Source organism: Miniopterus natalensis, chromosome 13, assembly GCF_054644295.1.
Source record: "Miniopterus natalensis isolate mMinNat1 chromosome 13, mMinNat1.hap1, whole genome shotgun sequence".
Lineage (NCBI taxonomy): Eukaryota > Metazoa > Chordata > Mammalia > Chiroptera > Miniopteridae > Miniopterus > Miniopterus natalensis.
In genome coordinates, this window is record NC_142093.1 from 62,608,299 (window position 1) to 62,636,191 (window position 27,893).

At 49.3% G+C, this 27,893-nt stretch overlaps 2 protein-coding genes across 4 annotated transcripts in view; one reads left to right on the top strand and one right to left on the bottom strand.

The window, feature by feature from the left end:
* The first annotated feature begins 1,398 nt into the window (after window positions 1–1,398).
* On the top strand, window positions 1,399–5,241 carry RPL31 (ribosomal protein L31). The gene is made up of 4 exons (XM_016207180.2): window positions 1,399–1,505; window positions 3,625–3,750; window positions 4,977–5,089; window positions 5,178–5,241. The coding sequence occupies exons 1-4, from the start codon at window positions 1,399–1,401 to the stop codon at window positions 5,207–5,209; spliced, it is 378 nt and encodes a 125-aa protein (XP_016062666.1). The 3' UTR covers window positions 5,210–5,241.
* Window positions 5,242–6,343: 1,102 nt separating this feature from the next.
* Window positions 6,344–27,893, bottom strand: part of TBC1D8 (TBC1 domain family member 8) — a 107,629-nt gene continuing 86,079 nt past the window's right edge. For 2 of the 3 annotated variants that reach the window (XM_087823732.1, XM_087823730.1), the window contains 9 exons: window positions 25,496–25,781; window positions 24,774–24,903; window positions 24,544–24,642; window positions 23,501–23,569; window positions 16,590–16,830; window positions 16,022–16,087; window positions 8,561–8,650; window positions 8,116–8,213; window positions 6,344–6,890 (listed from right to left, as the gene is read on the bottom strand). In XM_087823732.1, coding sequence (XP_087679858.1) covers window positions 6,378–6,890; window positions 8,116–8,213; window positions 8,561–8,650; window positions 16,022–16,087; window positions 16,590–16,830; window positions 23,501–23,569; window positions 24,544–24,642; window positions 24,774–24,903; window positions 25,496–25,781 — 1,592 coding nt within the window. In that variant the 3' untranslated portion in view covers window positions 6,344–6,377. The remainder of the gene's footprint in view (window positions 6,891–8,115; window positions 8,214–8,560; window positions 8,651–16,021; window positions 16,088–16,589; window positions 16,831–23,500; window positions 23,570–24,543; window positions 24,643–24,773; window positions 24,904–25,495; window positions 25,782–27,893) is intronic. The other variant, XM_087823731.1, reaches the window with a different exon arrangement.

Consider the following 27,893-nt stretch of genomic DNA (forward strand, 5'->3'; position numbering starts at 1 on the left):
CTAATTCCTTCCATCTCTGCCAACTCGCCCCCAACACACACGCCCCTTAGGGCAGTGACTGTGCACTGCTTCTCTCCAAGCCCTCCTGATTTTTCCTGTTCATCGCCACAAAGACCAGTCTGTCCCCGCGCAGTGCCACTGCCTCAGCCTCAGCTCAGGACTTCATCCGTCGCTATTACGTCTCCTCCTTCCAGTCTTGCTACCATCAGCCCCACACCCACCCTACCCCTCGCAGGACCCGCGAATTAATTCAGACCACCTCGGACCGCGCCCTACCCGCCCGAAGCCCCCGCCGCGCGTCCTCCCCGCAGCTCGCCGCCCGCGGGCCCTGGAGCTGGCCAGAGGCGGGGGCGGCGAGGCCGCGGGGGCTCCGCGCGTTTCAGAGGCGCGGCGCCCCGGGAGCGCCCGAGCCGGCGGCCCCGGAGGGCGGCGGGGAGCCGCCGGGCGTTTCAGAGGCGCGGCGCCCCGGGCGCGCCCGAGCCGGCGGCCCCGGAGGGCGGAGGCCGCCTCTGCGGGAGGCGGCCCCGCGCGGGGTTCGGGACCGGGCCCCTGCTACTGCCCCCGCCGCGCCGGCCGGGCCGCCGAGGACCCGGGCTGGGGCGCAGCAGGCCGCCCTGTTGACTCCCAAGCGAGGCGGCCCCGCGCCCAGGAAGGAGCCGCCTCGTCCAGGCCGCCCGCCAGCGCCGTGGCCCGGGCTCAGCACTCGCGGCCCCTCCGCGAGGGCGCGGGAGACCAGCGCGCCCTCTCCGCAGCCCGGCTCGCAGCCCCTGCGGCCGAGGTTGCGGTCGCCTCTGAGGACCCGGGGCGTCAGTCCCTCCCTCGCCTCAAGCCCGCGGCGGAGACGGGCGCTCGGCGAAGGCAGCTCCACGGAGAGCGCGCGCCACGGCCGCCGCGGAACCCGCGCTCCCGGGCCGTGGGCGGAAGTCGTCCAGCCCGGCTCCCTTTACCGGGCGCGCACTGACGTCACCGCCTCTGCTCCGGCTCCCCCCGCCTCCAGGCGACCCGGAAGTTGTACTTGCAACCCTGCATTCCCTCTCCCACAATACCTCGCGCTCTTTCTCTCCAGCTTGGGCCGGGCACAGTGAGTATGGGCTCTGCGCGCTGGCGTCGGGATCGGGCTCCATCCTCGCCCGCGGTCGCGTGGACCGGGCAGCGGGGTCCCTCCTGAGCTGGGCCGGGGCCCGCGGTGCAGGGGACGGGAGCCTGCCTTGCGCTTCAGGGCTGTCGAAGCCTGGGAGAGACGGGCTTAGGGGAGCCGGGGCCGGGGCTCCGGGACGGGCCCGCGGGGGCGCCGTGCGGGTGGCGGGCTGCGCTCTGCCGCGCCCGGGGGGAGGCCGCGGGGAGGGGGCTTGGCCCGTGCGCGCCGCGCTCTGCTCAGCCCCTGTCGCCCGGGTTTAGATGGCTCCCGCCAAGAAGGGTGGCGAGAAGAAGAAGGGCCGCTCCGCCATCAACGAGGTGGTGACGAGGGAGTACACCATCAACATCCACAAGCGCATCCACGGAGTGTGAGTGCCGGGCGCTGGGCTTGGGGCGGCCTGGGAGTGAGCGTGTCCCGCGCGTGCGCCCCGCGCGCCGTGCTTGCGGCGCGTGGGGCTTCCAGGGTCCTGCTCGGAGGGTCGTGCCGGGGGGAAAACCCTGGCGCCGTCCTTCCCCCGGGGCTTGCAACCGGATCAACGGATCTGGGTGGGCGGGGGGCGAGCGAGGTACCGGGGGCAGAACTGGTTCCCGCTGCCGGACCCGGAGACTGACCCGGTGCCCCGGGAGAAAGGGGTCGCTTTTAGGCCGCGGGAGTAACGGGACATTGCAGGTGTGGAGGTGGGCATTGCGGGTACAAAGGCCCTCGGTGGAGACCTAGCCCTTTGGTCAGCTCTCAGCTCTTGATTGGCAGCACTTGACAGTTTTCTCATTCTGTAGAAGCGCTTTGTTCGTTTTACAAAGATTCCCAGTCTTGTATTTTTCCTATCTGCTCAGCCCACTTGGCCGGTCCTCGCCTGGCCCCAGATCTCCAGCGCCAGCCTCCCCGTTTCTCCCGTGGCCTCCCCTGTTTCGGGTTCTGCTGAACATGCCCTCTTGGCTTTGCCTTGCACAGCCTGACCCACTATGCTGGTCCCCCCATTCTCTGCCACTTGAATGGTTACAGTTTGCAGCTCCCTGCTTTTGATCCCCCTTCCCTAAGCCCCTGGTCCAGCCCCAAACCCTCCGTTGGCTTCCCATGTTCCTCAGATGGGAATCCAAAGTACTGTGGTTCCATAGGAGCACCGTTCATTTTCTTAATCTCCTATCAGGCAGTTACCTGATTCGGGGTAGCTGTTTGGTTTTGTATATACTTCCCCCCACCCGGTTTTGCTTAAATGCTTGTCTCGCACACACCTAAGCAGCTGCCCTCATCACCTTCAGCTCTTGACTCCAGTATCTCCGCGGCCACCTTATCAGACCTGCAGTCCCCTTCCCAGTGCTCCTGTGTGTGTCCCTGGTTCGTTTTCTCTGTCAGACTTTATACCATCTGAGTTACTCCAGGAGTGTCACCTACTAATTCTGGAGAAGGGATTTTCTTACACTGCTGTCATTTCTGGCACCTTTTACTCCTAGATGGTTTAGTATTAATGACCAGAAGCCTGGTGAGAGTGCACAGGGAACAGGGGAGACACTGTCGAGTGGGCTCAGGGTGGGTGGAGGGTCCCATCTTTCGTGGGTCATGGGACATTATTGAAGGTTCCAGAGCAGAATTAAGTCACTCTAACGTGCTCCATTTGTTACTTGTATTGGATTCCATGACGTTTGCTTCATCTAACGAGTATGGAGCACCTATCTTGTGCCAGGCGCTGTGCATTGGGTCACCGAGGTGAACCATTGACGGTCCCTTCTGACATTCACGTTTTGGGGTGTTGGGACACCTCTTTAGACTGTGCTCTCTCTCTGCCCCACTTGGAATGGACCTCAAATGTTTGACCATTTCCACCTATAGTAAAGTTTTGCTTTTTCACATTTTTTAAGTAAAAGCATGACATTTAAATGGACCTATGTCCTTATGTAAGCAGCGCATTAGTAGCACCTAGCTCAGAGTGGTAACCGACGGGCTCACGACAGCACCCGACACATACCATGAGCTCCACAGAATTAACTGTTGTCTTCATCGTGCTTGGAGAGGGGACTGCGCATTGCAGGCCTCTGCTCTTTCATTACATACCAAGTTAAACTTTTAAAGTAGTATTGAATGGTCTCCAAAAACATGCTGTGTCTTAAGATGGGACCGATCTAATTGTATTTTGTCCCGGGGGCGCTCGCCGTATTCGTGTAGCGTGCAGTGCTGTGTGCTCTCTGTTCAGGCATATTCTCATGTCACTCTTGGATTGCACCCTCTTTGACAGGTGGTTTTCCTAGAGTTTGGGGGTGCGTTTGTCAGGAAAGGGTTGGCCAGTGTATGTGTTAACATTACTTAAGGGTCGTATGCAGAGCCCTTATCCTTGTGCCTCTCCTGTGTCCCAGGTGTAACAGTTGCTGGGCATTGTTGCTGGAAGAAAAAGGATTGTTCCTACCTTGTTAAAGTTTGGTTTAGATTTTTTATGAAAGTAGGACATTTAATTTTGTACTCCTTTAATTTACTTATTTATGTTTGAATCTAAGGGGTTTCAAGAAGCGTGCCCCTCGGGCACTCAAGGAGATCCGGAAGTTTGCTGTGAAGGAGATGGGGACTCCAGATGTGCGCATTGACACCAGGCTGAACAAAGCTGTCTGGGCCAGAGGAATAAGGTCTGGAGTTGTGTTATAGGATGAACCTTTAAACTTAAACCAGCTTAAGCAGCTCAGTAATTAGCTAATGCATATAGAAGTATAAAAAATAGTGTGGCAGTAACTCAAGGGGTGGGGGGCATCTGCAGAGAAGCTGATATCTGTAATGAGACCCAAATGATGGAGCCAGCGGTGTGGGGGTCAGGTGGGAGTGTCACACAAAGAGCAAATTTGGTGTGACCTGGGAACAGGTTGATGAAGGTGGCGTTAAGGAAGTGACTTGAAGGGCGGAGAGAGGCAGGAGGCAGAGCTTAGGGAACCTTATAGGTCTTGGCAAGGAGTTTGGATTCATCTCTAGAAGCCGTTGGTTTTCAGCCATAGGCAGTTTTACTTACCCTTCTGCAGGCACCATTTTTGGTTGTAACTAGTGGGGGTTGCTACAGGCCAGGGGTTCTCGTAAATATCCTAGAATGCACAAGGTATCCCCCACAGCAGAGAATTATCCAGCCCAATGTCAGTAGTGCCGAGGTTGAGAAGCCTGGCTTATAAGCAGGACGGTGTTTTTGCTGTGAAGGCTATACCAGGTGCCAGAGTGGAAGTGGGGCCAGCTGTGGGCGAGGTGTGGCATCTGGATGGTATTTCAGTGTTGGGGTTGGATGGGATGACAGAAGGACCTAAGGTCAGCCCTGTGGTGGGCCAGCATTTAGAGTTTGGTAGAAACGTCTGGCAAAGGAGTGACCGGTGATGGCTCCTTTGAGATAAGGGAGGAGTGGTGTCATAGAAGCCAAGAGTAGTCCCAGTTTCAGGACACTTAACGTTCTCAGGCCAGTAAGGGGGGGAGGGGATACAATGCACTGGGATGCTACAGAGAGGCTGGGCGAGAGGACAGTGTGCAGAAGGTAGGGAAACATTCAGTTGTCCTTTGTTCATTATAGCCTGCAGGGGTTTTAGTGTTTCTCCAGATTTAAATTTTAGACGAAGCCCATAACCATGGTTTCGGTGTTGGTGTAGAGGGAAAGACCTCTCGAGTTAGGCCTGCATGTCTGCACAGGTTGAGTCAGTGGGGGTTGCCTACTGAGACGGGTATACACCCTGAGACAGCACTTCTCTGTACTGGCTGGTTGGTCAGAGTAGACCCCTGGACGGAGCATTAGAAGCCTGCTGCGGAAGTGGGGACTGGTGTGCGTACACCTGGCGGCTGTCCCATGACACAAGGAACTGACTCCTGCACGTGTGTTTCTTGCTAGGAACGTCCCGTACCGGATCCGGGTGCGGCTGTCCAGGAAGCGCAATGAGGACGAAGATTCTCCAAACAAGCTCTACACGCTGGTCACCTACGTGCCCGTCACCACTTTCAAGAGTAAGTTACTCCCTTGCACAAAGCTGCGGGTCGGGGGACAGCGTGCTGGCGGGTGTGGAAGGTTGACTGGCCGTCTCTTCTTTTGCAGATCTGCAAACAGTTAATGTGGACGAGAACTGACTGCTGAGTGTCAAATAAAGTTATAAAACGGCCTTTGAGGTGGTTTTTTAGTTTCAAGTGTAGCCTGGCTTTAGAAAGACTGCTTAGGTGGTTGGGACATGGTGCTTTCACATGCATGTTTCATTCTAAGATAAACATTTTGGCAGAAACTGGCATGTAGAACTCAATTGCCATTGGCCACTTTTCATTTTAACAAACTGAAATGGTACAGTCATGTGTATTGAGTAGATTGCCAAGAAGTATAGAATTGTCTTCTAAAATAATTGATATTTTGATGAGTTAGAGTCTGTTTAATTTACATGCACAGTTAATATTTTTGCTCACTTGTAATGGCACCATGGGATATTTCTAGTCCAGGTTACATGGAGTTAAACCTCAGAGGTAAAGCTTATACAACCTAAAATCTGAATTCAGCATGAAAGCAGTGTGGCAGGGATTAGACTACATGACTGTTGGCGTCCATGTAAGCTTGCTCTGAAGCCCTGTTGGGGAGGTGGTGCAGAGCCACACTAGAGTAGAAGGCCCTGCAGTATTGCACTATTGGCTGGGAACTCAGACTCACTGGCCCAACCCAGGTCTCAAATAAGTATAAACAAACACCAAAGTCAATACAAAAATTTCTTATTAAAAAACTTGGAGGCCAACATTGAAAGCATGTTTGTACACATCTTTGTAAGGACGAGTGAATACAGCCAAATATATTAAAATGGTTTCAATTACCAGCATTGAAACAAAATTTGTGCAAAGAAAAAGCCAAATGCAATTCCGTACAGTGGCTCTTAGTTCTTAAAAGTGAACCTGACTCTGGACCTCCTGGGACCCAAGCGAAGATGACGAGCTTGGGTGCTCCCATCCGGGTCAGCGTGATGCACGGCTCGCATTCTGAGAGAAGTCAGCAGGTGTGCCCGTTCCAGTGAATCTGGTAAAAGTGGAACTGGTAATTCTCATAAAGAAATGGACCTGGCCGCTGTGGCTTGGTTGGTGGGAGCATCATCCTATGCACCGGAAGGTTGCGGGTTCGATCCCGGGTCAAGGTGCGTATGGGAGGCAACCAACATCAGTGTTTCCCTGCCTCCCTCTGAAAAAAATTAAAAACCAGTTTAAAAGAATAAATAGAAATGTTGAGGGTGTGGAATATACTCAAAATGCATTAGACTGAAATCTGGATTTATGGGCTGACGACCCATGAAATGGGGGTTCTTGCCTTGTTATGGCCGGCTCGGCTCAGCAAACCACTATCTTGCTTGAGTTCAGACTGTGATTGGCTGCTCATTTCAAAAGTTTTGAGACTGTACTGGTTGATCTTGGCATTTTCAAGTTTGGATTTAATGTCCAGTGGCTTTTCAAAAAAGTTTACTAATGACTGTTCAGTCAGCAGTGAAGCTAAAATGTGTTCAAGGGAGACTGTCCAGTCCCCTTCTGCCTCTTCAGGAAATGCCTGGGGAGCCGTCCCAGAGTCAGTGTCCACAAAAACAGAGTCCTGTGCGGGAGAAGGAGCCGAGGCCCGCAGCTCCTCCGCACTGTCCTGGGAGCAGCTCCCAGAGCTGCTGCTTCGCTGCCCCACTTCCCCGATCTGTAGCAGCAGAGTGGTTACCGTGGCAATGGCTTGATACAAGTCGTTTTCTTCCGGATCTTCGTGGAACATACTGTACAAAGTTTTACAGAACTGGATAAATTCTCTCTAGAACACAAAAGAGTACATAGCATAACCAGGATGGAAGTATAATGCATTAAACTTTATACTTAGAGAAAACAGTACTTTCTGAAGCAAAATATGAGAAAAGGTAGCCTCTGCCCTTTGCCTCCAGGGGTTTTCAGCACACTTAGTGTGCTATTTGTCTATAACAACTGTTAAGAGAGATTTGTGTACAGGGCTGTTTGAGCTAAGGGTTACAACAAGGAATGGCTTGTCCATCTGCTGGGGCTGCTGTGCAGCAAAGAAAGGGCGTGACGTGAAGGGCAGTGATGGCCGAGGACTGATGCTCCTGAAATTAAACACCTGCCCAAGTGGAGACTGATGGGAGACTTGGCCACACAGTTACTCTAGGGATAGGAAAATGGTGACTGAGAACTATAAGTATTTAATGATTGAGGAGAAATAGCCATAATCATTTTGAAGTAAATCAAAGCCCGGTATTGACGCTGCCCATCTTTGTTTATAGTAAGGAGGTGATGTTAAATTGTATCTGCATGACGACAACTCTGGACGATGAGATTTAACTGTTTTTTTTTAATTGTGTAACTGACATACAACATTCCGATTTAAGTGACTATATCCAAGTAGTAGAGGGAAAACTGGAAAGGAATTCCCAACAGAAATATGTGAAATATTTCTTGTGAAATATGCCAGGAAATATGAATCCCAAAAGATGATCTGGGGTCAAAATAAAACCGAGAAACACTGCACGCTAGATTCCCCTCGGGAAGCTCATGGTACATACTAGCACCAAAAAGGCCCTAGAACAAAGGACTTTCCAACCTGAAGCCTGCATCTCCTAAACACGAAGGAACCCTCTTCAAATAAGTGAACTTACTGCTATCATTTGCTTGAATGTGGCACAGACCCCTTGTGGGGGTCACACGAAGGTTTGAGACTTAACAGGAACTGCCTATTATAAGCATGATTTTAAAGCAGCTGAAGGGCACTAGTCTTTAAGGGGAGAAAGGGGCTGACAAAGCCCTTCAAAGACAAGCAGCAGCCTTCTGTTTCCAAGAGCTCTGAATACCTTACTGGATCACATTTTAAATATTTCCCATTTAATCACCACAATGTTTCACTCCCAGAAGTTACAAGATCCTTTGATTATGGCTTTGGAGGTAAAGAGGCCCCAGATTAGTTATCAAGCTTAGTTCTGAGCAAAATGTTTGCAAAATAGTTCATTATTTACACAGAATAACATCCGTACCTGGCTCATTTGTGGCAATTCTGTCTCAATTTTATCTTTTTCTTTGGCTAAATCCTTAATCATCTGCTTTAGTTGTTTCTGATAATCAGTTGTATCACCTGAGACGACAGGAAACACAATATATACTTTAAGTAAATTCAATAAAAGCAAAATATATAGAAGGGGGTAGTGAGGGGACAAGGGATTAAACCAAGATCTATAAACAGGGTCACTGACAACACGGGAGGGACGGTTTGTTTTACAACTGACCACAAATGGAGTGTGGCCGCTGGGTGACTTGCTACAAGAGGACCCTGAAACATTAAGCAAGAGGAATAAACAAGGTAAGGTTGGGGCAGTCACCCAGGTTTCTGGCCTTTGGAAGCAGTGGGCTGTGTGAACTCAGGAGGGAGGGTGTAGGTACTGTGGTGGGCCTGACAAGGTAACAACGAAAAGAGGTACGTGCCATTCGGTTTCCCAAAAACCAGGGGTCTGGAGGTCGACAACAGAGGATTCTTTAATGGTGACTGGCTGTCTCGGTCATTTTCAGTGAGTGCTTAAAAAGAGATTGAACAAGTTATTTTAACCAAAATGAAAGCTTTCGGGTAAGGAAACTAACAGCTAAGTGAGCCTGTGGGCTGCATGCAGCCTTTGCAGGGTCTGTGAACCCAGGTGCACCCCCAGCACCCGATGCAGAATAAAGAAATGTCGCACACACCAAGGTAGCCTCCTCCGGATGCGTGGAGGGCTGCTGTAACCAATGACACCAGTTCACAGGGCTGGCAGATACGGCCCAGAGGATGGTGTAGTGAAGTCCTCTGGTTAAACAGATGTGAGTTTGTATGTACGTATGTACTACATAAATTTTACAAATAAAGACCAAGTCTTTGAATGGGACAGTAAGTCATTGTTTTAAACTTTTCACATAATTATGTTTTTTCTATAATGAGCACGTACTGCTATATTACATAATTTCTAACAAAAGTTGAAAAAGCTTTACTGAATTAAAAGCATTTTATTACAAGTTTTGAAATGCACAAAAGTACAATTAAATCCGAAACCTAATACACTGCTGGTGGAAATAGAAAATGTTACTGCCAGCCCAGCCGGGCGTGGCTCAGCGGTTGAGCATCGACCTAGGATCCAGGCGATCAGGGTTTGATTCCCGTTCAGGGCACAGGCCCGGGTTGCGGGCTGCAGCCCATCAATGACTCTCATCATTGATGTTTCTCTCTCTCCCCTCTCCCTTCCTCTCTGAAATCAATAAAGATACATAAAAAAAAGAAAATGTTACTGGCAGTTCCTCAAAAAGTTGAACAGTACTATTCAACCCAGAAGTTCCACCAGTTACACACCAAAGGGAAATGGAAGCGTGTCAGCTCAAAAACGTACACACGTTTGTAGCAGCATCGTTCACGAGAGTGGAGAAGTGGGAACAAACCCCCGGCCCATCAGCTGGTGAACAGATGCAGACACGAAGGCAGCCCACCAGCCCGAGCGCCGCTTCAGCCATAGGATGCAGCACTGAGCCGTGCCAGCAACGAGCCTTGAAAACAGCCAGGCAGGACACATCCTGCATGAGCTCTTCATAGGCAATACCTGGGCGAGGCAAGTCTACAGGCAGCAGGCGAAGCGGGCAGGCAGGGGCAATGCTAAAGAGCTTTTTGGGGTGAAGTTTCCTAAAACTGATGACGGTTGCATAACTGAATATACACAAAGTTATTGGATTGTACACTTTAAATGAGTTAACTTTACAGTATGTTAGTTATAGTCAATAAAACTTACAAAAACACTTCTAAGGGGATTACGGACCAAGGATCCACATTAAAAGCTTGACGATTACTAGCAAGCCATTCACCGAGAGGAAGTCAAAGGCAAAGTCCAGCTGTGACTGAACAAACACAAGATGCCCCAAAGCCTTGATAAGCCTACGCTCTTTCCTGGGAACGTAGGTCTCTGGGTTTTTTCCCAATTTTTTTCTTTTTTCTATACTGGAGACATTGAGTCATTCTTTCTCCCAACTTTGCCCCAAACAAATTCTACACAGTGGCACATGTGAGAAGCCACTCAGAAACTGAACGGGAGGGAAACGACAAATCCCAGATGGTCCTTGGGGCAGTCACGATGGGAATGGACTTCCTAGGTAACAGCCGCTGAGATGTCAACAGGATACTGGGCACCTATCCTCAAGAGCTTGGTATCTCAAACGGAAGCAGCATGGTCACAAGTCACAGACAAAATGCTTCCACGAAGAACCAATAAGCACACCCAGAGTGGAACAATTCGAGCAGCGGGCATGTGTCCAGGAAGGAGGCAGATAAAGGGTCCACAGTGACACGGAACCAGGAGGCTGGTCAGCCACAGAGCAGCGCTTCCCAGTGTCCTGCCAGTCCCGGCACACAGAACACAGGACCTGGACTGGAGAAGGCCTGGAGCTCACTACAAAAACTCATCGATTTATGATCAGAAATACAGGACACAGCACATTAGGGAAAATAGTAAACACTGTCTTATATACAGTCTTTAAATGTACTTTCGGTCTTTTTAAATGAGCTATTTGAGCTCACTTTTATAAATGTAACCTTAGTTTTATATTCCAATATATATGTAACTCATAATTCAAGACTGAGTTAAGAAACATTTCTATTAAAGTTTTCATTGTCTCTCACTTCAAGGCCTGCACAAGTTAAAATCTGATGAGTGATTTACACTTGGTTATCTGAAACTCCCTTACCTCTTACATATACTGCTTTCAGCACAATTTGGCCTTCAGATGCAGCTGAGAGATTAGTCATCAAAATAATACCATTCTCCGTATTTTCTTCTTGCAAAAGCAATACAGTGCCCTCCTCCCACCCCTCCACAGCGGTTGGAAAAAGCAGTCAACCTACAGGACTTCCATTTGGATTATGGATTCAATGTATCCGAGTCACCAATATGGAAATCAACCAAAGTATCCAACCCGTGACTCAGGTATCTACTGTAAAAAATATCTTGAGCCCGGCCAGTGTGGCTCAGTGGCTGAGTGTCGACCCATGAACCAGGAGGTCACAGTTCGATTCCCGGTCAGGGCACATGCCTGGGTTGTGGGCTTGATTCCCAGTAGGAGATGCAGGAGGCAGCCCATCAATGTTTCTCTCTCCCTCTCCTTTCCTCTCTGAAATCAATAAAAACATATATATGTTTTTGGGGGGGTTTTCCACTTGAGATATATTAAGTACTGGATGCTGGGACCATAAATCGTTTCTTCGTGGCTTCCTGACAATGTAATAACAACAGGGATCTTCAGCACCTCACTTCTCTCTTTTAAAAAGGTCAATGAAATCTTCAATTTCACATCAGGTTTTTGAGGTTTGTACTCTACACTTCTCATATTTTTAAAAATCTTCTAGTGGCATTTTCAGCTCTGAATCCAAATCCAAAGAAGAGATCTCTCATCTCGCCCAGGTTGTCCATCACCACATCAGTGAGCCTAGTACCCCTTCTGTTGGTGTCAATTCTGCCCAAGTTGTTAGGCCAGAATGTCAACTGTCATTTTGTGTGTCCTGGGAGAAGTTGACTAAGTTTCCTCAGTCTGTCACCTGTTTTCAAAATCGGTCTCCTCCAACTGCCTCTTCACACTGACTGTTTCCAGTCCCTGAAGGAAGTTCTTGACCCTGGGCGGGGTGATCCTTTAGCTCATGCCTGGTTGGTAGCCTCTTCAGGCATGCACCTGGGTCGTGCCCATTAATACTCTGGTCCTTAGAGCAGTGGAGCGATCTGCCAGTTTTCTTAGCTTCCAGTAGATATTCTGACACAGCGGCACATTCCCAAAAGCCGGAATGTTTATTTTCAGTATTGTTTCTCAGCATAACCACAAGAAAAGGCTGACCGAAGAGAGCCAATGTGGTGGGTATAACATGAGCGCCAAACTTTCCTCTCAGGCAGTCAGTCGCCAGTGCTCTGTATCTGGTCCCGCTGATGGCCATTTCAAACACTACCCCACTCCGCAGCACTGCTCAGGCTTTCGTCCCGTGAACACTCCGTGGATCTGACTGTGTCTCAGCACCTGCCGTCCCGTCTGCAGGTGCTCCTGGCAAAGCAATGTCAGCAAAGATGTGGTATGTTTCTAGTTGTACTGTGTAGGTTTAGAAAGTGGGTCCATTCTAAGTAAATGGACTTTTAATATTAGTTTTCCTACTCATAATACTGAAATGGCTACGTACAATTCCTGATTAGCACTTTTAAATAATGACCTCTTCCAAACAGTCCCTGTCGCAGGAAGGTAAAGGTGAGGGGCATCTTTACTTGATGAAAACTCCTTCCTTGTCACTACCAAGAACTGGATGGTTCAAATGCTGTTTTACTTTACTTCAAGGGTGTGGTCGTTCCGCAGGTCAAACAGCTTCTCCCTCACTGGCCAATGTAATGTTGAAAAAGTTCTGGCTAATATAACTAGATTTTAATCCAATCAACATTATTTTCTATATCGAGGATTTCAAAACAAAGCTTTTCCTCAAACACAGATTACTGCTCTTTTAGCCTATAATTACGTTTCAGGATTCAAATAACAACACTAACTTCACTAAAGGAGCATTCATAACCTCACTCTTCTCTGAGTTTTTGCTTGGACTCCATACTCATCAGAATAGGTTAATACATTTTCAGGAACTCTTTCAGTTTTCAATTACATCCATTCAGGTTTTAAACACTTTAAGTCTTTTTAAAATAACTATCTTTAACCAAATTGCCAATTAGAATTATTCACACAGTTTTTCCTCTTAACTTCAGCAAACTCCTTTGGACAGCAAATGTACCTTGGTTTGTATAAAACATCAGGAAGAAACCTCTACTTCTTCATGCGAAGCTGAACACAAAGAGCTGCCTGAATTTTACTAGATTCGACACTTTAAGATCCATTTAATGAGGCTCCTGGCCAGCAGGGGAACCTGGAGAGCTGCTCTGCCAGCGCTCGCCCTCGACTCCCGCAGCCTCGGGGAGGGCCTGCCGCGGCTGCTCCGGTGCGCCGGGTGCGGCTCCCCCTCACTGCTGCCAACATCTCCTCCTCGGCCACTTGTTTTGATGCTTCTCTATAATGAAGCTGATGCTCTTCCAGGAATCTGTCTCTGGAAGTCCAGTTAGTGTAATTAACTGAGCAAAATGACCAATATCTTCAGATTTATCATCTGCTATGAAACTGCTGATTTCATAACCTTCTGGAATACCTGACACGGTTTCAAATCACCTGGAATACTTCGTTTCTGTTTCCTTTGCTGAGCAGTGTTGAGACATCAAGGAGCCAATGAAGTGAGCTCTTCTGGAACTGAGCGCCTCCTGGTTCCTGAGTGGCATCAGACACCTTCGTAAGAAAGCTCACAAAGCCCGTGGCCTCCCCTGGGGCCCTCGCTGAGCTTCAGGCTCGCAGCACATCCAGGTGCTGAGGAGCCTCACCTGGTACCCACCTTCCACCAGGCACACAAATTCAAACTTGTAATCCTCAGGATACTTTCTAATTAGTGAGTTAAACTTTTTTTCCAACTAGTGAGTTTGTCCTACCATTAATCAAAAAGTTATTTGTTATTGGTGGGAAGTACATATTTGTTAAAATTAAATCTATTTAAATGAAAATACTTAAATGTTTGTGGATCATCATAGCCTTGGCAAGCTGATGTGTTTAAATGTAGGTCTTAGGATCTGCATTCTATTTTTTTTTTTTAAATATGCTTTTATTGATTTCAGAGAGAGGAAGGGAGAGGGAGAGAGAGATAGAAACATCAACGATGAGAGAGAGTTATTGATCGGCTGCCTCCTGCACACCCCCTATTGGGGATCAAGCCCACAACCTGAGCATGTGCCCTGACCAGGAATCGAACTGTGGCCTCCTGGTTCATGGGTTGATGCTCAACTACTGAGCCACACCGGCCGGGCAGGATCTGCATTCTTAAGACTTTAAAAACTGCATAAAAATTCAAATGTTAAATATAGGTAAACCAAATGATATATCAAATCTTAACTTCCACTTAATTTTAAATTCAGAGTCACACCATATAAATATTACAATCATATATGTTCAGAACATTTTTGAAAAATTGATTTTCTGAAGCCATTAAAGGTCTACAAATGCCTTTAATGGGTTAATATAATTAAAATATGTCTTTCTGTCTGGCCAGCGTGGCTCAGCAGTTGAGCACTGACCTATAATCCAGGAGATCATCATTCGATTCCCGGTCAGGGCACATGCCTGGGTTGCGGCTCGATCCCCAGTTGGGGGTGAGGCAGCCGATCAATGGCTCTCTCACCATTGATGTTTCTCTCTCTCTCCCCCTCTCCCTTCGTCTCTCCGAAATCTATAAAGACTTACTTTAAAAAATAAAATGTCTTTTAGGAATAAACTTGTAATTTGGAAACAATAATTCAATATGAAGTTGTATGAAGAATCAAATAGCAATCTCAAATGATATCAAGACTAAGAACTATCTATATGATCTTTGTTACTTTTCTATAAATCAAAAATTATCCCAAAATAAAGTTATTTTAAATTCAAGATAAAAATAATCGAATAGCCTGGCCGGGCGTGGCTCAGCAGTTGAGCGTCAACCTAGGATCCAGGCGATCGGGGTTCGATTCCTGATCAGAGCACATGCCCGGGTTGCGGGCTCGATCAATGACTTTCTCATAATGATGTTTCTATCTGTCTGTCTCCCTCTCCTTTCCTCTCTCTGAAATCAATAAAGATATATTTTATAATAATAATAATAAAATCAACCATGTTCTATTTAGCAATAGCAGATATAACGATTATGGAGAGACAACAGTGAGGACAATGGTGCTGACAGGAATAATTACGCTCGTCTCCTGTGTTAGGAGAACACTCGTGGGAAATAAGGGCAAATGACGTCGGCATGAAAGGCAAAGAGCATCACTGACGCTAACCACCTGCGCTGACGGGGAAGTGATGATGAGAGCTGGGAGGCGGACAGCAGCTGTGGCTGCTGCAGAACAACACCCTGCAGACAGCGTGCACACTGTTCACACCAGCTCAGGAAGTGCACCCAGGGGCCCTCAGCAATATTCACATGCATTTTCAATGTCACTACAGGAAAAAGCCACCAGGCTCTCTTGGCCTGGAAACCGAACAGCGCAGTGGCCTCCATGGTGCCCTCGGTGGGAAGTTCTGTCAGAGGCTCCGCATCTAGCATCACAGCCAGGGCACTTTGTCCAGAAACCTTCTGGAACTCCTAGCCCACCTGTCAGTTTCAAGGTCCATGGAATACTTTCAGGTTAACAGCAAGTCTGACCCCACAGACTTCAGAACTGCTTCAGTTGTTCCTGCTTCCTTAAACCTCAAGGAAGCAAGGCTTACATGTTGGAAAAATGAAATGGTTCTTCAAAAACAGTCGTGTGAAACAGCGATCTGTGAAGGCCACCAGGGTCTGGCTTCCCCTACACTCCACAGGCCAGGGGTTCACAGGAGTGGTCCTCAGACCTGGCGAGTCAGACACCCAGGGGTGGGGCCAGGGGCCTGTGCTAACAAGTCCTGCAGGAGATTCTGCGGTGACTCGAGTCTGGGAACCACTGTTATAGGCCACACAATACGGCACCTAAGATCTGCCATCAGGAACCCTAAGCTACAAACAGCTGTTGTTTTGAGTCTAAATGAAATTTAAAAAGAACTTGAGGCCCTGCTCGGTGTGGCACAGTGGTGAGAGTCATCCTATGCACAGAAGGTCATCGGCTGATTCCCAGTCAGGGCACACGCCTGGGGTTGCAGGTTCATCCCCAGTCGGGCATGTAAGGGAGGCAACCGGTCTACGTTGCTCGCTCTCTCTCTAAGTCAATAAAAATATTTAAAGATAAAATTAAATAAAAATAAAAAGAACTTGAGTGTTGTGCACAAAGCTGATCTATGTCAATCAGAACAGAGCCCAATGTTCCTGCTGCCTCTTACCTGGAGGAATGTGAAGTTTATAGAGCAGTTTAATTTTCTCATTCATTTCTCCATTGTACATAATATCTGGGGAGAGAGAAAGGGGCGATGCAAACAGTTAAAGTACATGTGTCATGACACACACTCGCTGTGCGGAGAGAACCTAGTAAGGTCGACACTGCTGACCCAGAGCTTCCTCTTCCCCTGCTCCCGGACACACACTGTCTGCAATGAAAATGAGAAAAAAGGTGGGGACTGGGGAGTGTTGAGCTCATGAATTTTGTCTGACCTCACACCTTTGGAAAGATTTTTATTTTATGTGTGAGCATTAGGAACGTGGCTTCTCACAAGCACTCACCACACCCTGGGCGCCAAGAACAAGGTCAATGACCTCATGTGTGGAGAGCCTGTGCCCCTCTCCCTTAAGGAAGCATAAAAACAGAGGAGCCTGCAGAGTGATTTTTAAAATTACAAACTCCTGTCGGGCTAATCACAGGTACATGTAATCGTTTCTGCTACACAATCCACTTAGTATTGTGCTCACTGGCTCACATCCCAAATCAACTCATTGCAATAAACACAGTCATACCGAGACAGCTCACGAATGCTTTGAATTCGATAAGATGGTCCATGTTGTCATCCAGAAGCCTGAAAGTCCTCTCAGCGAGGATCTCTGTGTGGGCCCCACAGGTCCATGGCGAGACGAGCTGAAACAGGTGTGCAAACTGCTGGCCGTCTATGCGGTACTGCTCTGCGTAGGGCCTGCTGGGGTCATGGCGAGAGACCACGGGCCTGGGCTGCTCCCAGTAACAGCTCATCATGTGCTCTCTCTTAAAACAAGAGGGAGAGAGGGATCTGTGAGAGGGGATCTGTGAGAGGGGGATCTGTGAGAGGGGATCTGTGAGGGGGGATCTGTGAGGGGGGGACCTGTGAGAGGGGACCTGTGAGAGGGGACCTGTGAGGGGGGATCTGTGAGAGGGGATCTGTGAGGGGGGGACCTGTGAGAGGGGACCTGTGAGGGGGGATCTGTGAGAGGGGATCTGTGAGGGGGGACCTGTGAGGGGGGATCTGTGAGGGGGGATCTGTGAGGGGGGATCTGTGAGGGGGGGATCTGTGAGGGGGGGATCTGTGAGGGGGGATCTGTGAGGGGGATCTGTGAGAGGGGGATCTGTGAGGGGGGATCTGTGAGGGGGGATCTGTGAGAGGGGATCTGTGAGGGGGGATCTGTGAGGGGGGATCTGTGAGGGGGATCTGTGAGAGGGGGATCTGTGAGGGGGGATCTGTGAGGGGGATCTGTGAGAGGGGGATCTGTGAGGGGGGATCTGTGAGGGGGAATCTGTGAGGGGGATCTGTGAGAGGGGGATCTGTGAGGGGGATCTGTGAGAGGGGGATCTGTGAGGGGGGATCTGTGAGGGGGATCTGTGAGAGGGGGATCTGTGAGAGGGGATCTGTGAGGGGGGATCTGTGAGAGGGGGATCTGTGAGAGGGGGATCTGTGAGGGGGGATCTGTGAGAGGGGGATCTGTGAGAGGGGATCTGTGAGGGGGGATCTGTGAGGGGGGATCTGTGAGAGGGGATCTGTGAGGGGGGGATCTGTGAGGGGGATCTGTGAGAGGGGGATCTGTGAGAGGGGGATCTGTGAGGGGGATCTGTGAGGGGGATCTGTGAGGGGGATCTGTGAGAGGGGGATCTGTGAGGGGGGATCTGTGAGAGGGGGATCTGTGAGAGGGGATCTGTGAGAGGGGATCTGTGAGGGGGGATCTGTGAGGGGGGATCTGTGAGAGGGGATCTGTGAGAGGGGATCTGTGAGAGGGGACCTGTGAGAGGGGGATCTGTGAGGGGGGATCTGTGAGAGGGGACCTGTGAGAGGGGATCTGTGAGGGGGGGATCTGTGAGGGGGGGATGTGTGAGAGGGGACCTGTGAGAGGGGATCTGTGAGGGGGGATCTGTGAGGGGGGGATCTGTGAGAGGGGACCTGTGAGGGGGGATCTGTGAGGGGGGGATCTGTGAGGGGGGATCTGTGAGGGGGGATCTGTGAGAGGGGATCTGTGAGGGGGGATCTGTGAGAGGGGATCTCTGAGGGGGGATCTGTGAGAGGGGGATCCGTGAGAGGGGGCAGCACACTTAAGAGCCAAGGCTGACATGAACTCCCACGGCTTACTCTACACCTTGTAAAATTGCATATAAGCAACATTATAACACAAACATGAAAAAAATTAAATTACAATCTCACCACTCTAACCAGACATGTAAAAGTTCCTTGTTACCACAAGAATATGTAATTTGGACATCTTTTTTATTAAGGTTTATTTTTCATTTTAACTAATTTTAAATGTACAGTTCAGCTGCCATAGTTTTAATTGTAGACATGCAATGTTTAATCTGATATTTTCTCTCAAAGTCCTATTTGAAAAACGGAAAGTACTAGGCAAAGCTATAGGATACAAAAGAAACTAACCACACTGGCCAGTGTCAGGAGGGAAAAGGGCTGGGGACCCAAATGCGAAGCAAGTCTCTTTCCTGCATACTTCTTTATATGTTCTGAATTTTGAACTACATGAATATATTAACAATTCAAAAAATTAAAAGTAAAAAACACAGGTGGTTTGAAAAAGTCTGGGTAATAAGACTGAAAGCTGAAGCAATTGAGAAATAGCCATGTCCCTGAGGACAGCTGAGCCTCTTCAGGACACACCCTCCCCCTGCCCCGGAGCTGAGTCCCCTCCTGGGACAGATATCTCAACTCACTAAAACTGGCCCCAAACTGCAGATCACTCACAATTTCAATGCCTCCGACTATAAGGACGGCACAGAACAAATGCTGATGCTGTGACATGCCAGCGCACATTCCATTTTGGATAGAAACCAAAATGCCATTCATCACTTTACTGTCTACTCACTGCAGCCATGTTCTTTAAATAGCCTTTGCAGAATCGTGAAAAGTACCACAGAGGTCTAATAATCTCCGTTCCTGAAAACCCAAGACAGGCTATGGATTTCCATGTGTATCTGTGCAGCCTGTGATGCTAAAGGCCCACAGAACCCTGCCCAGAGAAAACCGTTCTATAAGCCAAGGACTAATCCAACCAGTTTACACAGCATCCTACAAAAACAAACCAATAAAAAACAGGCAAAGGGTCCGAACAGGTGATAAGCCAATAAACTTCTGGAATGGTACTCAACCTCACCAATGAGTAAACAAACTTAACAGAAAATACTATTTTCTACAAGACTAGAAAGTTTTCAAAGATCTGTAATATTAAATGCGGGTGCGTGTGGACCGTAGGAAATGAGCATCTCAGACAGCCTCGGGGAAACTGGAATTTGGAAAATAAACCACACTTCCAGTCCTGACTGTGTGCTCCGCAGGGACCCGCACTGCAGGGACAGCGGTGCTGAGCCCTGGGGGGGCACAGGGATGGCCACTCAGGGCGGCAGTTTACAGGGCAGCAAAGCACGGAAACAACATGAACGTCCCTGAATGGGTAAATGTTAAATAAATTACGGTTCAGCTCCACAGTGACACTGTGCAGCCATTAAGGAAGGAATGATGAGATCTGATAGGGAGAGGCCGGCGGCTGTGCGTGTCAGCGTCAACTTTCTGACTTCGATGGTTTGCTAGGTTATAGATCTGAATGTCTGTTCTTGTAGAAAATGCATAATACTTGGGGGTAATGAGACAGTGGGTTCTCAGATGGTTCAGGAAAAAACCTTTTTGACCTAAAAAAAAACACATTTTCTGTGAATTTTAAATAATTAAAATATTTTGTAAGTGAAGTTTTTTCCCAGACAGCCTCCTCCCATTCTGATCACTCTATTGGTCGAGTGCTCCTGAACATTACTACATTTTACATATATTTGTGTAAATATTATCTCCTTACTGGGGATCCTTCTACTTCTGGTGTATTTATTTCCTCAATGAAATTATTAAACACCAAAAGAACATAAAAAAAAAAAAAAAAAGCATGACCGCCCGGCCAGGCGTGGCTCAGCGGCTGAGCGTCGACCTAGGATCCAGGCGATCAGGGTTCGATTCCCGGTCAGGGCACATGCCCGGGTTGTGGGCTCGATCAATGACTCTCGCATCATTGATGTTTCTGTCTCTCTCTCTTCCTCTCTCTGAAATCAATAAAGATATATATTAAAAAAAAAAAAAAAAAAAAAGCATGGCCAAGCTGTAGATACTGATTTAGAAAAATGTCCATAATAAAATTGCAGACCAGCATGTGTCGCATATTCTCACTTTTCCTGGAACAAAAGACTAAGCATGTGTGTGTTGACAGACAGCATGGGGGATCAGGAAGGATGCGCCATATTGGGACAGCGGTGACTTGTACAAGACAGGACTGCAGGTGCTGGTAGGATAAGATCCTTTCATTTTGCTTAAAAGTGTTATTTTTTTGCCCAGCCGGGTGTGGCTCAGCGGTTGAGTGTCGGCCTAGGATCCAGGTGATCGGGGTTCGATTCCTGGTCAGGGCACATGCCCAGGCTGTGGGCTCGATCAATGACTCTCTCATCATTGATGTTTCTGTCTCTCTTTCCCTCTCCTGTCCTCTCTCTGAAATCAATAAAAGATATATTAAAAAAAATAAAAGTGTTATTTTTATGTTTTCAATGGTGAGAGTAGATATAATTCTATTTCCTTTGTTCTGTATTTTTTAATTAAATGTTGACAATAAAAGTCTTAACCAGAACAAGATGACAAGCAGAATAATACTAAAAAGACCGAATGCTCTCCAGGGCCTAATAACCCAGCGAGAGTGAACGAGCGCAGCTGATCAAGAGGAGCGGCCGAGGGACTCCACAGGCCCGGCCCCAGTCGGTGTTTCCAGGAGTCGCCTGTGACGCCGAGTATGTATTATACTGTCCATGTCTTACTTGGAGAGATGACTAATGACACGGTTCTCTATTAGAAAGAACAGGAGATGGGCATCACAAATCTGAATTTATGTCATTTACAAGACTGCTTTACAGCATGGGTGGACCTAGGGGGTATCGTGCCAAGTGAAATAAGGCAGACAGAGGAGACAAATACCGCGTGACCTCACTTACATGTAGAATCTAAAAAACAAAACAAGAATGAACAACAACAAAAAACAACAAACTCACAGAAAGAGTTCACAGCTGTGGTGATGGTGGGGGCGGGGGACTGGGAAGGTGGGCAAAGGCACAAACTCGGGATTCCAGGCGAATGCTGGGACAGCATGTGCAGCGTGACGGCCGTGTTACCCCTGTTGCATGGCGTGTGTGCAAGTGGCTAAAAGAATATGTATTAAAAGTTCTCATCACAAAGAAAAGAAACATTTTCTTCTTTTTGTATCTGCATGAGCAGGTGGGTGTTAACTAAACTTGCTGTGGCGGTTGTTTCAGAATATCAGTGTCATTCTGCTAGAGGCCTTTCTGTGTCAATTATATCTCAATAGAAATGAAAGGAAGTAAAAGAACTGCATTAAAGGATAGAAAAGACTGCTTCAAATTAACAATAGAAATAGATTTCATCCAGTACCAACCACACTGTTCGTCTTCAACAGGAAACAGTATGTAAAGGTGACCATCAGAGCTGACTATCCTGGTTAACGTACGAAATGGTCACTCTGCACGTCCCAGGCTTAGGGAAGATGCAGTCAAGTTACAGACGGACTCCTGAACCCAGCCCTTCAAGGCCCTCGCCCTTAAGAAATTAGAATTCTGATTCAAAAGACAAGAGGTGCATGTGAAATCCAACTAGAGAGCACCATGCCCCACAGCACTTAATCAAGTACTAAAATAGGAGAAATCCACCTGTGAAAGCCAAGGACCCTCAGGGGGCAGGAGGCAGGGGAGAAGGGGCCGCCCGAGGCTGCTGGGCGGAGCATGATGCTGGCCTGGGCCTGGAAGGAAGCTGGGCGTGTACACAAAGCAGGCGTTGAGGATTCCCGACAGATTTAGACACCACGATTATGACACTATTTTACTGGAATTTCCTTTGGAGATATATTTTCAAAATTATCTTGTATTTATAGTTTTTAAGTTTATATTTGTAGTTAGTGCTACAAAAATGAAAGACTTATAGGGCTAACTACAAATACAAAAATGAATTTCATTAAGTACCAATCACATCATTCATAGGAAAGGTAGAAATAGGAAACAAGAAGTAGTCGGTTCTGCCTTCTTTAAAAGCCCTTTATGTTACAGAGGAATGACATGATTAGTGCTTAATGAAACAAATTTAAAGCAATCTTTCAGATTGCATAACTTCAGATGTGTGACATCGATATTCCCTCAAATTGAGAATAGCTAACCTAAATGAGTGGCCGACTGTCCGTGCTAAACAACACTGGTTTCCGTGCTCTTGTGTTTCTAGTATTCCCTGTTTCCTTCTAGAAAGTCAGAGGGCTCGGGACACCGAGTAACCTTGGACTTTGAATTTTCTCTTCCTGCAAGAGAGGAAACTGTAAGACTTGAAAACAGGTGATGTTTCCTGCTTGTCGTGAACGAGGAATGCCGGGAACCTAAGCGCCAAGGATCCTTTCCGGTGGCCAAAGAGAAGCAACTGGCCCACAGAGGCTCAGCCAGCCACTCAGACTGCGGTTGCTTATCACTATTTCCGCTATTTTGGCAATTTGAGTTCAGAAGTGACAGCAGCTTGTAGTTCCAGCAGGAGGAGCTCTGGAGGCGGACTCCTCACTGCCGGACTTGATTCCTATCACTGCTCTTCCTCCTCCCTGCCAGGCCTCTGGAGGGCATCAATGTGTCAGCCTCTCTTCCCCATTTTTATTTACTGCTCCCAGCAAGAAAACGTCTAGCAAAGCATTTGAAAATGTTCTTTGCAGCCTGGCCAGTGTTGCTCAGTGGTGAGTCATCCCATGCACCAAGAGGTCACAGTTCAATTCCAGGTCAGGGCACATGCCAGGATTGTGGGCTGCATCCCCAGTGGGGGGCGTGCAGGAGGCAGCTGACCCATGACTCTCTCATCACTAATGTTTCTCTCTCTCTCCCCCGTCTCTTCCTCTCTCTCTAAAATCAGTAACAAAAACATATTTAACAAAGAAAAGAAAGAAAATGTTCTTTGTAGCATGAGTTAAATAGCAAAATCTGAGAATCTACCTAAATATCCAACTATTGGAAATATAGTTCAGCATATTATTACCAGTATGATAGATTATAAAGTTACTTCAGAATGATTAAGACTGTGTGGCCACATGAACTTGCATGCATGCCAGCCACATAAATATAGAAATATGTGTAGATGTGCTATGAGCTAAATTACAAGTAATTGAAAAGTATATGAAGCAACGGCCTCAGGGGTCACTGTCCCATCTAATTGGACAGGAACTTCCTGTAGAACAGCAGCAGCACTCATGCCGGGGCTGATCTAGTGCCCCGGGCTGGCGGGTGGGGCAGCCCCGGGCCCCTGCTGTCCCAAAACAGCTTCCACACGTCACCATCGCCAGGCAGGGTGACCACATTGGCTGGGCCTGGCTCAGGGCTGTCACTCCCTCCCCTCCCCAGACTTCCGTACCTTGAATAGGTCATAGAGCTCCTCGAGGTCTTCGAGCAGAAATGAGACCTCTGGGGTGACCACGCGGAGCTGGGGAAAGAAGAAACAACGAAGGAGTAAGCTCTGTCTGCACCTGGAGCAGCAGGAGGGGCTCTCCTGCAGCGTGGGGCACCAGGCGCCCCGTGCCAGCGTCCATCCCTGCGGCAAGCAGCGGTGTCTGCTCCCTGCTGACACCAAGATCCTTCTATGGGAGCTTCTCAGTCGCACACCAGGCCTCCCGACAAAGGTGTAAGTTCTCAGGGAAGCCCAACACTGGCCAGGGCAGCTGGGTAAGAGCTCCTCCTGAATGAGTTCCAGCCAACACTGAGGCCCCGGGTGCCAGGCATCTCCCACATCCTACCTCCTTCGATCCCTCACCACGGCTACTACCCTACTCTACAGCCAGGGATCCTGAGGCCCCCGGTGCTGGTATCCGCCACATCCTACCTCCTTCGATCCCTCACCATGGCTACTACCCTACTCTACAGCTAGGGACCCTGAGGCCCCGGGTGCTGGTATCCCCCACATCCTACCTCCTTCGATCCCTCACCACGGCTACTACCCTACTCTACAGTTGGGGACCCTGAGGCCCCGGGTGCTGGTATCCCCCACATCCTACCTCCTTCGATCCCTCACCACAGCTACTACCCTACTCTACAGCCAGGGATCCTGAGGCTCAAAGTGGGTAATTTGCTCGCAGTCTGACTAAAACTTCTGCTGTTGCTACACCATGTCACCTCTACTCAGCTTTTAATCCAACGGGGAAAAGCTGCACCCCTTCTTTACTCCTTACCCGAGGAGGAGGAGAAACATCAATGTGGAAGAAACAGCAGTTAGTCACCTCTCACACGTGCCCCAACTGGGGTCGAACCCTTAGCCCAGGTATGTGCCCTGACCAGGAGTCAAACCTGCAACCTTTCGGTGCACGGACAGAGTTCCCACCGCTGAGCTGCCCGCCGGGGCAGGAGAGCTGGCACTCGCATCGGAGACCAGCAGACACGCCACAGGCAGCAGGCGCCACTCACCACGTTCTGCTTCGTGGTGTCCTCGTGGCCCTGGAGAACCCTGATCCTGTGCCGACAGCGCATGCGCTCAATCTGCTCCACAGACTGGTCTCCAAATTTCTGCAGGGAAACAAGGGTCACTCACTCTCAGAAGCCCCTTGTACACGGCACGAGCAGCAGCCCAGAAGCCCCCTGCAGGCCCCCCCCAACAAGCTTCCTCGGGGCGGGGGGGGGACGGGACAGGCCATCACCTCATAGGAGTCCCGGATCAGGTCGGCAATGTCCGTCCCCAGGCAGGGCTCCTGGTCATCAGAGAAAAAGGCGTGGTGGCTGCCAGCTGGGGCTCCAGGGCTGTCCTCATTCTTAATGTGATCTAGAAACCTGAGCAACCAGCAGCAGTAAGGCACAGGCTGACCTCGCCTGGTCACAGGGGCTGAGACGGGTCCCAGTACATTCCCACACTGCTCATCTGTCTCCAGCACGGCAGGAGGGTGAGGCAGCAACTACTCTGCTGGCTTCAGAGAAAAGGGGGGACACCCAGGGCCAGATGTGCCGGTCTTGGGCCACGGGGTGTTTCCAGGTCTCTGCGAGTCCAGCGAGGTACACAAAGTCCTGTGCACGCTGCAGCCTTAAGCTTCCACCGTATTCTGAAAGGGAACCTACTCAGCTAACTTGCCCTCAGCTCCGGGTGCCTGCCTGAGGCCCACACTTCCCGGTGCCCGCCCAGCCGCCCCATCCAAGGCCACTAGGAGTCCATCTAGACTCAAGACATGTGACTCTCCTCAGAGAAAAGCACCGACGGCTGTTCTCACCTGGCAGAGAGGGGTGAGGGAAGAGGGCAACGGTGCCACCGGACAGGCCGGCTCTGGGTGACAAACGGCAGGGGGGAGGAACCCCTGCACCGGACAGCCCTCCGGACACCCGCAGCGCTGCCCACCCCACCCCCCGTGGCCGGAGCTGCAGCGAAGCCCACCTGCTGAGGATCATCAGGGCCTGGCCGTCATCTGTGCAGCGGCACAGGTCGGGGGCGCTGGCCTCCAGCACCGCCAGCCCCAGCTGGAACACGGCCTTGATGCCATCATAGAAGAAGCAGTCGACCACGTGCACTGCGCTCTCCAGGGGCATGATGCTGAGGAAGAGCGTCAGGAACCACGAGAGGGACACGGAGGCCAGGGCGGCGGGGTCGCGCAGGTGCTCCGCCAGCTCGGGGAGGTGCTCCCTGACCAGCTCCTCAAACACCGACTGGTCCACCTGGGCCCCTGCGAAGGAAGGCAGGCCGCGTGGTTGGAAGGGGCCCACACGCTCCGGCCAGCCTGAAGCAAAGCTGCTCCGAGGGCAGGGCAGGGCAGGGAGGCAGAGCCTGAGTGCAGCACTCACTCAGTCCACTGACTTCTGACACTGTGACCAAGGAAATTCAATGGCAAAAGGACAGTGTTTTCAAAAAATCACATTCAGTCAAGTGGGTATCTGTGTGGATATGCATGCGCTCCACGGCACACAGAAAAACGTGAATGTGTCACAGACCTAAATATAAAAGCCTATGCCATAATACTTCTAAAAGAAAATACAGGGAAAGGCAAAATTTCTTAGGACACAAAAAGCACTAATCATAGAAAAAAGTATAAACTGGACTTCATCAACATTAAAAACATGTTCTTCAAAAGTTAGCATTGATAAAATGAAAACGCAAACTTCAAACTCAGAAAGAGGAAATGTATCTGACAGGGGCCTCGTATTCCAAACACAGGGAGAACCCCTGAAGCACAGTAATATGGAGCGAGGAACCAAAAAATTTCCAAATAGGCAAAAGATTTGAGCAGACTCTTCAAAGAAGAGACAAGGCGAAGAACAAAGGGCCAGTAAGAACAAAAGTTTATGTTCAACATTATTAATCACAGAAATGCAAATTAAAAGCACCATGATATACTTCTTACCCACTAGAATAGCAAAAATTAAAAAGACAATTCCGAGTGTTAGTAAGGATGTGGGGCAACCAAAACTCTCACACGTTCCTGACGCAGAGCACGTGACCACATTACATATGCTTTGAAAAACCAACAGTTTCTTATAAAGTTAAACATACAACTAATCTATGACCCAGCAATTCTGCTCCTGGTAAATACTCAAGAAAACGGACAATATGTGGTATTCACACAAAAACTTACACATGAATGCTCACTGCAACTTTACTTAGAATAAACACTGGAAACAACACAGATCAATGTATGAGTGTGCGGTGAACTACTACTCAGCAAGGGAAAGGAACAAACTACTGGCTCACCAACAACATCATGTGCAAAGGAAGCCAGCCACAAAGGAGAACATTCTCTATTGTGGTATGTATGCCAAGTTCAAGAACAGGCCACATTAATCTGTGGTGACAGAAATCAGTGCCAAGAGTTGCCTGTGGCAGGCAAGGGGCACAAGGGAACCGCTACAGCCTGGGGGGGGGGGTCGTCACATCGGCGTGCACATGTCCGGGCGGGTGCACTAGTCACGTTGAGGACGAGCTGTCCCAAGCAACACTCGCCAACTGAGAGGGTAACAGGCCTCCCGTGACTCCAGGGCTCCGATTCTTTCGTGCTACTCTGTACAACGTTAAACCACCTCCCACAACATCAAGTGAAAACAGACACGAGCCGTTAACGGGTCAGGTGCATGAAGGAAGCCGGGGGCATGGGCACGGGAATGGGCATGGGCACGGGCACACCAAAAGGCCCCAATAGGCAGGAGGCAGCCACCTCCTTCCCGCCACCCCTCCTTACCCCCAGGGGCATCGCATCCATCAGTCCTCACGCCCTTCTCCCTGCCTTGCCCCTACATCAGTCCTTTGTCAAATTCTGTCTCAGACAGGTTCTTTTCTGTTCCTACTGCTGCCACCAGAATTTGGGGCTCTCTCCATCTCTCATTCTGGACTACTGAAAGGTGCTCTTAAGAGTCTTACCAAAGTAACGTCTGTGTCATTTTCTCCACTAGACAGCTGCTGGACCCGAGACAGTGCAAATTAAAATGCCAACCACACAAAGACAGAGACACCGAGTGCTTCAGGGCTGAGGGCAGAGGCTTGCCCAGAGCCAAGCAGGGACAATGAGTGCTCTCGCTTCCCACCTATGAGGGGGGCAGCTCCCCACGTCTTCCCTCTAGGTCGGGGAGCACGCTTCCACTCACCTCTCTCCTCTCCTGTCTCCCAGAGCTGCCTGGGTAGCAAGAGGAGATGCCCCTCCCTTCCCAGGCCACATCTTCAGGGAAAAATCTCTCTGGTTTTCACTTTTCAACTTGTTTTCTGAGCCTTGAATTTTTCTTTCCTCCTTGTGAGCTCAGCTATCAAAGTAAAATAATTTGTTTTTTATGCAAAATCTGTGCTTGTAGCA